Genomic DNA, 9,444 nt, shown 5'->3' on the forward strand with positions numbered 1-9,444 from the left:
AAGCACTTTTCTGGAGTTATAAGTGGTGTGTGGGAAGGTGTGTGTGGCTCCAAACATCCCAACCAAACTCAAAAACTACCAATAAACGTAAAGGAAACGAACTAGGGGCAAAACTGTCTTTTCACGCGTACGTTTTAACATTCCCGGGACGGGCTGTCACAAGTTAGGTCTTGCTGAAGTTTTTCTCAATTGAAAAAACATAGTATTCTTTGTGTTTTCGTAATTAAAATGATTATGCTAATTTTTTTCTTAATTAAAATAATTATGATGCTCAATGTTGGCCTTTTTTTTTATTTTTTATTTTTTATTTTTTGGGCTTAAGCATGACTTAAGTGATTTCGGATTGGCCTCATCAAAGGACAAATCAAGAAAGATTGATAATTGATTAATTCCAGGGTTTGTCTCTCTGTCTATTTATTTTATTTTATTTTATGTGTCTATTATTTAGATTTCGAGAATCAATCCCAGGGGTTTTGTGTAAGTCTTGATTTTATTACCATTTGAGTCGTGTTTAAACTGAAGTTGGCCACTGATCTCGTATGCTTACCATTTGAATCATGTTACACACTGTTAGTATTTACAACACAAAATTATTAGAGATGTGCGTCAAAACATAGAGAAGTATTCTTAGCACTCTAACAAATTTATAATCCGAGTAAATATTCATATTCGTGAATCAAAGTTGAGTAGCTTTTTGAGCTTAACCTAATTGCGAATTCATGAAATCTTTTGGTGGGAGCGTATAACACCACCATCTACCTACTTTAGCCGCCTTGAGACAATTTATATATCGAAACTGAGTTTTAAGCAAGAAAGTGCACACAGTAGACCGAAAGAGGATGTTGTCCGATGTAGAAGACAATGCTTTGAGGGTTTTCGACAATTGAAACCATATACACAGCCCAAAGAAGACACCTAATGCGCCATTTCCTATCCCTAAGTTTATAGAAAGTCATTACTTGTAATTCGAGGATTAGCAAAGTTGGTGAAGAAGGACTCGTCACCGGAGGGGGAGTAGGTGATCTACACTAGAACTTACTTCACCTTTAGTAGCGAGACTTTTTTCCTCCCCAATTTTATCACAAAAGAGATCAATATACATGTTACTACAAAGTTGGAAGGACTACTGTGGACATGTTACCGCTTACATTTTGACATTCAAATGTGTAATCATACATTTTGTGTGTTTGATTGATCAACAGTTTTGAGTCATTGTATTACAAAATACATGAGCTTCAAAATATAAATTTTACCAACATTGTATTCCATCCAATGACAATATAAGAAAAGTGACATGATTTTGTTGGGGAAGTAAAAATTAAACCCATTGGGTTTTTGATGGGTTTCCAATGTGTTATATATGATGGTGGTAAAGGTGGTGGTATACGCACGCTCCTAATTAAATAATATTGATATTGGTATTGTGTAATTTAGCTTACTATAGCAGTATTAAAATAAATAGGTACATACCGTCATTAAATACTTGTTTGATAGGTTTAATTTTTATCCTTTAAATTGAATAAGTCAAAAAAAGAGAAATGAACCTAAATAAACAAAAATATACGAAAAATAAACGAGCATGCGAAAATCATTTTTCTATGAATCTCACTCACTCCCAATCACGAATGGGCCGAGTTCGACTCAGCCTCTGTGGGCTTTGTTTTCCAAATAGATAATATCATTTTGTTAGAGAAAAGCCCATCACTTATTTATGAGGCCTAAAATCTGATCCAACTCTAGAACCCATTCGATTAGAAAATCTGGACGCCCAGTAGAAGAGCACCAAATTACTTTCTCGGGTTCCGATAGAGAGAAGAAAGCCTGCAATTGAAGCACGCAATCGGGTTCTGCGTCCCATCGCCGTCTTCTATCAGCCTCCACTCTTCCTGTATTGCCTCTGCCTCTGCAAAACAAGTACTGAAGCACTCATGGGTCTCTCCAAGGAACAGTTGCTTGCCCGCTTAAAGGTGTCACCTTCTCTGTCTCTCCAAAGAACAGTTGCTTTCTATTAAATTTGATCTGGGTTTTCTTTGTTTTGTTTCAGAATTCAAAATTCTAGGGAAATTTCAATTCTTTATGTTTATGTGATCTGGGTATTCTTTGTTTGTGAAGGATATTGAAAGTTGTTATTACAATTCATGCCTTTCCTTTAACCATCATAACAAATCTATAGCTTGGAGTGGTATCTATACATACTTGTTGTTGATTGAAGGTCTTTCGTAATTCTTGATGCAGCAACTATTCTGGGGCTTATATATTGATTTGCATTTGCTTTAGCTTGTGAACTAAAAAGTTATTTTACCGCATTTCGCATATAAGCCATCGATGACATTACACTTAAGCGAAAAACTCTTCAAACCCAATGCCTTAGAGAAGTATTCTACTGATTTATGGGAGAAGGGCACCGAAGGAATTCTGACCTAAGAATCAATTAGAACATGACAAGTGGATAGCATAGGGTATTTTTTTACCCCCTCTCCAATTGAGCTTGTATGTGTTTTTGTATAAAACTTATACTTAGGTGTTTTTTTTTTTTTTTCTCTCTAATTTATTAAAAAAAAAAAATTTCTAAGCCTAGAATGTACGTGCATTTCTGAGTTTGGCCATGGTTTCGAATTTTACTGGTGCATCTCTTTAATTTCCTGAAACTAACCTATTCTGTTGGCTTTATTAGGAGCTACAAGTCGATTTTTCCCACCATGAACATCCTGTTGTTCTGACAGTTGAAGCTCAGGTAAAAGAAGATAGAAGAATATGAGAATAAGTTATGTTCTATCTTTTTTTGTTGATTAGATAGATGCATGTCCTGAAGCAAGAATATGTTTTTTTTTTTCATCAGGCCAAATATGTTGGACATCTGGGAGGTGGACTAAGTAAAAATTTATTCCTGAAGGTATCGTATTCTGGCAGTTTCGGAAACAGCATTTACATTGCATAATACTAAATTCTGCTGTTTTTTTTTTTTTTATTTTCCCATTTTTCACCATGTGGCTGCTTTTTCTTTTATCAATGCAGGACAAGAAAAGTAGGTTCTACATTGTTTCCGCTTTGGCAGATACTAAAGTAGATCTGAAAGGTATGCATGCACTCCTAATTCTGGTCACTCTGTTATGTATTAGTGTTTAGAAACGTCACAAATGATTGGCTTTTGAGCTGTCATGTAAATGGTTCTTGCTTTATGTATCGTTTGGAATTTTGGAGTTTGTATGAATACTTATGAGTTTTATCCACAACTTGAAAGCTGAGCAGTTCTGTCTGTGAGGCTTGGTTTGGGAAAAGGTGGCTTGAGAATGGCTCCTGAAGAAGCACTTGGAGAAATACTTCAGGTTGGCATATGCTACTACTCTGTATTCTGACCATTCAAACTAATTAGATCCGATGTTAATTCTTTGATTACTGATAATCTTTTGGCATTTTACCTGATACTTTCAAAATTAATGGACTATATTTCATATGTTTATAAAAAACACAAAACAGATTATGCTATTTTAAAAAATGTTGTATATGTGACCCTTCTGATTCTGATTCTGTTTCTTGTTGCAAGGTGCCTCTGGGATGTGTTACTCCATTTTCTCTGGTGAATGAATCTGCACGGTATACATTTCTCTTTTATTTAGTTAAGATATTCAAATAAATAATTGGTTTTCTTAATTTTCTAATCATGCGTTATAAGTAGTTACTCATTCCCTCGAACTTAATTACTTTACTTATCTTTTGAAATGATTTAAATCAGTTACTCCTTATCATGTAATTGATGCTCTTTACCCTATGTTTTTCACATTTGATCAACAACCAACTGAATAGTTCTGACCATTTTGATGTTACGGAAAAGTAAATTGTCACCATCCTTTTTAGGTGGTGGAAACAATTATATTTTCACCAGAATTCATGTTGTTTAGCCTGTACATTTTGATACTGTAATCCTTTTCCTTTCATATGTATTTTTCTTCTGTGAATTCTCTTATACTTATTCTGCCTTCTTTTCTTTTCATGAAGCCATGTCTCTCTGTTGTTGGATCAAAAATTTAAAAGTCAGGAGTGGTGCTTCTTCCACCCTTTGTCAAATGACATGTCGATCTGTAAGTGATAAGTGTTTCAATGATAGGAAATGATATATTTGTCTCTTCGGTTGAAAATTCTGTGTGTGTACTTAAAATTCTCCTGAGGTTTTATGTTGCTTAATAGTTTAGCTGTGGATTCGTCATTTTTATAAACCTCAAACATGACTTTTATCTGTATAGTCTTATCTAGAATTTGTGTTCTCATGGGTATAAGCATAATGTTACAAGTTAATTGCTCACAATTACCTTGAGAAATTGTTGTCATTTGGGATATGTTTGGAATATTATAGGCAAAGAATCACCACTTTCAATTGTAAAGTCTCTGCTTTTCTTATCATATTACTTTACTTGGTTGAACAATAATGTCTTTGGAAGCATGATTGTGCCAATAATTCTAGAGCTATGGAATTTTGGTAACACAGTATACAGAATCAGTGTTACGCTATAAGTTTAGTGATGTATTATCAACGAAGACTATACAGGTGTGCATCTCATTGTATGCATGCACGCTTGTGTTTCTGTGGATTAGTGTGTTTAATCAGGCATCAATTGTTGAGAGTTCCTGGAATAATAAGACCAGACATCTTGTTACTAAGTTATTGAACAATGTTAATAAGAAAGCACCACGAATGATAAGGCTCTTGAGTTGGACATGCATTGATATTTTGGCAGCTTTAGTGGAGGAATTGGAAAATGTTGTGAATGATTTAAAATAATCAAGATAGAAGAATTTTTTAATTTTTTTGAGAAGAATAAGATAGAAGAATATTACCCCTCGCTTTCTCGTCTAGAGAATTTCAATTTTCTAAAACTCTTAAAATAGGGGTGTGCTATCCACACACCCCATTATACTTCTCACACACCCCTTAATAATTTATGTCTGTTGATCTTCTTCAATTCATCCGATCCAACGGCCGAAAATTAAAAAGGTGTGTGAGAAGTAGAACAGGGTGTGTGGATATCACACCCCTTAAAATATGTGGACTAACATTTTATATTTCAATAATATTATATTTGAGAACAATGCTAAATAATTGGATGTTATCTTAAAGTGTTATGCGTGCATGTTTGTGCATGCCTGACATGAGCCTTTAGATTCTCTGTAATGGCTTTTGTTTTGTTTGTAATATCTTGTCTATTCTGCAACTGAACAAATTCATACTTGATTTATGATTTTCATCCTTGAAAAGAATTTACATTGCTATCATTATATGTGTGTCAACATTTTAGTTTCTTACTCAAAAAGGCTGTGTTGTTTGTCAAGATTTTTCAGTTTTCTTGTATCTTTTATTGACTAAGTTTATAATCATGTCCCTCCCGCATCTTAGTTAAAAATTGTGTACTGCAATCGCTATACATATTTTTGTATGTTATCGTTCTCAATGAGTTCACCCGTGATCCTTGTCAATATTTGCCGTTTCCAGCACTTAGTACCCATGATCTTGACAAGTTTCTAAAATCAATTGGGAGAGACCCCTCATATGTTGACTTGGAGGTAATGAAAATTAAGTTTGTCAACCAAAATTCAAGGAAGACTATAGACCATTTTGTCAAACCTTATTTGTCTCATGCAGGCTAACCCATCAGTTGGAAAGGATCAACCACCTGATCTTGCATGCTTTGTTCCATCTGATTCCACGGTGTTGCCAGACCCTCCACAATCAGCAGCTTCCTCTAAAGGTCATGCAGAAATTCAAATTTCTGTCTCTAACAAATCGACAGCAAGTACAGGTACTATTATGTGAAAGTGAACTCAGTGCAGATAAATATAAATAGAAATAGAATGAGAGTTGATTCCACGATAAATTTTCCTAATATAATTCTGTGATAAGTAATTTTCGTCCTCATAAGTTGCAATGATGTTGTGGTACTTTCTACAATTAACTAGCTCGTTTATGGTTAATTTTTCATAGAGAGATTAGGATTTTTCTTGTTTGGGAATTGTCAACGTGGGGCCTTCCTGTTTTGTTATTCTCGTTAACCAAGAAAATATTCTTTCGTGATGCAGTCTCTTCTAAGCCATCCAGTAGTGCAAAAAGTGCTAAGGACAAACAGGTCAATGGTGTGAATGTGTCGAAGACCGTAGCAGATGTTGGAAGTTTGGTTGAAGATTTACTCGATAGAACATCTTCTCTATTGCTTTCAGAGGTTAGTACAATAAACGCTTCTCTCCAGTTTCAACTTTAACAGTTGTTTGGTCGGCTCATGAAGTCGAGTCATACAGATCACTGAGGAGACCATTAAGAAACATGAAGGACAATTGGGAACTAAGGTATCAGATAGTATCAGAAGCCGACTTCGAGAAGATTTCGAGAGAACACTTGTAAGCGTTTTACACTTCTGGTTGAATGTTTGATCATGAAGCATTTATTATTTAGTTATTAAAGAGCTATTAGTGTGTATGTTCATTACCGTCATTACTCATTAGTCTACATCTTCTCAGAAGATTTTGAAACAATTGTTCGAATCCGTAATCACAAGATCATTTTTATTGCAGATGATATTTAAATCCACCGCATATACCGAAGGGTTTTCTGCTGGCAAGCACCATCATCCACACCGTACATATTGACGAGTGTGTGAGTTCATTCTCCCCTTCTCCGTCGCAAGAGAGTGCAGAATCAAGTTCCAACTTTGTATCAATTTTATGCTCTGCTATATTTTGAACACTTATCTGCATTTGATAGAACAGGTACGTGGCCATTTAAACATTATGAGATGCTTCCTTTCTAAAATTAATGTTTTCGTTTATGCTTCTTTTCGTGTTTACGATTAATGAATGCTGGCAACAAAATCTGGCTAGTGCATTTGACTTATTACTCCGGCACATCGGTATGTTGTCTTCCGATTACAGAACGGCTTATCTGTAGGATTATGACATGAATTTATGATTAAGTGTTTATGTACATACAATTATTTACATAAGCATAAGACATTAACAGTATCCGACAAATAGTATCGGAACATTAGAAACAGTATTTTGGTGGAAGGTTTAAGGTTTTGCTGCGGCGTTGAGTGCCGATTGTTATCTGAAGGACCAGATTGCCGCTGCAGAATGTCATCACGGTTAAAACACGAACAGCTTTTAACCAAATGTTGATCAAGCTTTCTGTGTTGTAATTTCCTGCTTAACTTAGAGATAGAAATGAGCGTATGATAGAGGGATGGAGAGGAATAATAGCCAACGTAACGGCATCTGGCGTAATTAACAGGGCTATATTAAGGGCTAAAGAATATTGCAAGAACACCACCATGGATCACCTGCATCAAAATTCAGAGTTATTACTAAACGAAATAGTTCACGTCGTTGGGTGAACAGAGTACGAGATGAATGTCGCTAAACGAAATGGTTATTAACTCGAAGAAATTGAAGTTGCAATGGTATTATTAATTGTTGTGGTGGGAAGAGGTACAATGCTTTAAACTAAAAATATATGTAATACAAATCAATCACTGTTATCACAATTATGTATAAAATTCATAACAAGTAACAATTTAACACTAACCAGCTCCAGAAGTGGAAGCAGCACTACCACCTTGTGGCTCGATTCGACGATACCTTGCTCGAGATGGCCACAATGATCCCAACCGACTCGCCTTCCACGCCTCTCTCCGCCACTATTTGAGCCCCCCGACTCGTCCAATCCACCACCAGATACCGCAATCTCGACCCGGCAGACCGGGCAAGTGTTGTGAAGCCTCAGCCACGGAATAATACAATCGCTGTGGTATATGTGATTGCATGGCAACTCCCTCGCCTCTCCACCAACCTTAAACTCCTCCATGCAAACTGGGCAGCAGGAGTCGTTGATCAAATGGGCCTCGCTTATTTCACACGGTTGGTATTGCGTTGATTGCTGATTCTGGTACTGGAGGCGGGCCGGGCCTGTCGTTTTGAGTTAATTCCTCGATCAGTCCTTGAAGGCCCGGCCCAAACAAATAGTCTCCTAGAGTGACTCCACGTGGAACGGGCAGCATTGGGTTTTCAGGTGATTGGGAAGTGGGTCCCACGGGATTAGAGGGATTATCGACGGGTCGGACAATAATCCAAGTCCTGGGACGGTTTCGAGTACGGGGTTCGGGTTCTAGTTCCCGGTTTTCTCCACCATCAAAGCTACGGTTGTGCCGCCGCCGCCGTCTCCTGTTTGTCCACAAATCTCGAACTTCAGGTTCTGTTACAAAGCAATGTATCAAATATCAAAGAAAAGTCTTGCAAATTCATATGGACTGTTTGGCTTCTTAAACTGTAAGAGCCAAAACATCATTATTAATCATACTTTGACACATACCAAAATATTTCATTCAAATAATAAAACAAAAGAACTTTATGCATATGTGTCAAAATTTAATTTGTCAGCAAGAAGGAATGACTCGTTGGAACAAATATGTTCCTAAGAACAAAAAATTTTAAGCCGTGAAAAAATTTATTGATGGAGCAAGATTTTCATAGTTAATGATTACCATTGAATTTGTTGGCGTTGGCTATTTGGTCGGTATTCATAACATCGATAGAAATATATATACATATATATATATATATCCATAATGTAAGAACAACTATAAATTAACTCTCAAAATTCAAGAGCACGCACCTATACCTGTTCCCCCGCCCTCATGCTCATGGTGGCGTCGTCCTCCGGGATCAGCCTCTGGGTCAAATAATCCACGGTTAAAAGGTCCCATGAACGGGTCGAACATGAGGGAAAGTGCTTCCAGCAGACGAGCTTCTGGGGATGGATCGAAACTGGTGTAGTCTACGAGCAGTCTAGGCCTAATCGACATGTCAAACTCGGAGAGAAACTGCCCGAAACAACGAGGGCAGACTATCTCTGATGGGCTGTTGGAGGCAATCTGCACCGTCCGATTGCAGTGGTAGCACCAGTAGAGCTGGTACGGTGGTGTGGTGCCGTCGTCAATGTTAATGTCTCTCGAACGAGTTGGACTCGATGACATGTTTAGTTTTGGGAGCTTGAAAAATATTGACGATTCCGATCCATGTTTAGGGTTTTATTACGAAAGACTACGATGGAGAAATGATGGAAGCGAAAACAAAGAATGGCTTTTGGGGTACACAAAGCAATCCTCTTTCTTTCTATTTCTGCATTCTGGTTTGCATCTAAAGTTTCCTTTGTGGGTTTGTAGGGTTTCACTCCATTTCGTTTTGACAAAGAAAGGGATGAGTGAGCTATTGGGTAACATGCATGCATGCAATGAAACATATGAGGTTTCGTAGTCCGAGAGTATATTCTTGATGGAGAAACATTGCATCCACCCTATGGCTGCGCTACCTTGTTCATTCGTTTGCGGTTAATGTATATTTAAGGAAAACTAATCAAAAGAGGTTCAAAACTTTAAATCTTAACCAAAAATATTTTAGTAACTT

General features: G+C 36.8%; 2 protein-coding genes across 2 annotated transcripts; one reads left to right on the plus strand and one right to left on the minus strand.

The window, feature by feature from the left end:
- Positions 1-1,784: 1,784 nt before the first annotated feature.
- On the plus strand, positions 1,785-6,877 carry LOC103935997 (putative prolyl-tRNA synthetase associated domain-containing protein 1). Its single transcript, XM_009345833.3, has 12 exons — positions 1,785-1,967; positions 2,675-2,734; positions 2,840-2,893; positions 3,016-3,076; positions 3,250-3,326; positions 3,545-3,594; positions 3,997-4,079; positions 5,486-5,556; positions 5,636-5,792; positions 6,070-6,209; positions 6,286-6,384; positions 6,559-6,877. Exons 1-12 carry the CDS (start codon positions 1,929-1,931, stop codon positions 6,631-6,633), a joined length of 966 nt encoding a protein of 321 aa, XP_009344108.2. The 5' UTR covers positions 1,785-1,928; the 3' UTR covers positions 6,634-6,877.
- Positions 6,878-7,015: 138 nt separating this feature from the next.
- On the minus strand, positions 7,016-9,062 carry LOC103935998 (E3 ubiquitin-protein ligase RZF1). The gene is given in 5 exon segments (XM_009345834.3): positions 7,016-7,322; positions 7,568-7,654; positions 7,657-7,894; positions 7,896-8,233; positions 8,654-9,062. Coding segments are annotated over 5 exon segments (1,059 nt in total). The 5' UTR covers positions 9,015-9,062; the 3' UTR covers positions 7,016-7,287.
- Between the last annotated feature and the right edge of the window lie 382 nt (positions 9,063-9,444).

The sequence above is a fragment of a genome, unplaced genomic scaffold (assembly GCF_019419815.1).
Source record: "Pyrus x bretschneideri cultivar Hongxiangsu unplaced genomic scaffold, Pyrus_bretschneideri_v1 Contig2, whole genome shotgun sequence".
In the NCBI taxonomy this organism is placed as follows: domain Eukaryota; kingdom Viridiplantae; phylum Streptophyta; class Magnoliopsida; order Rosales; family Rosaceae; genus Pyrus; species Pyrus x bretschneideri.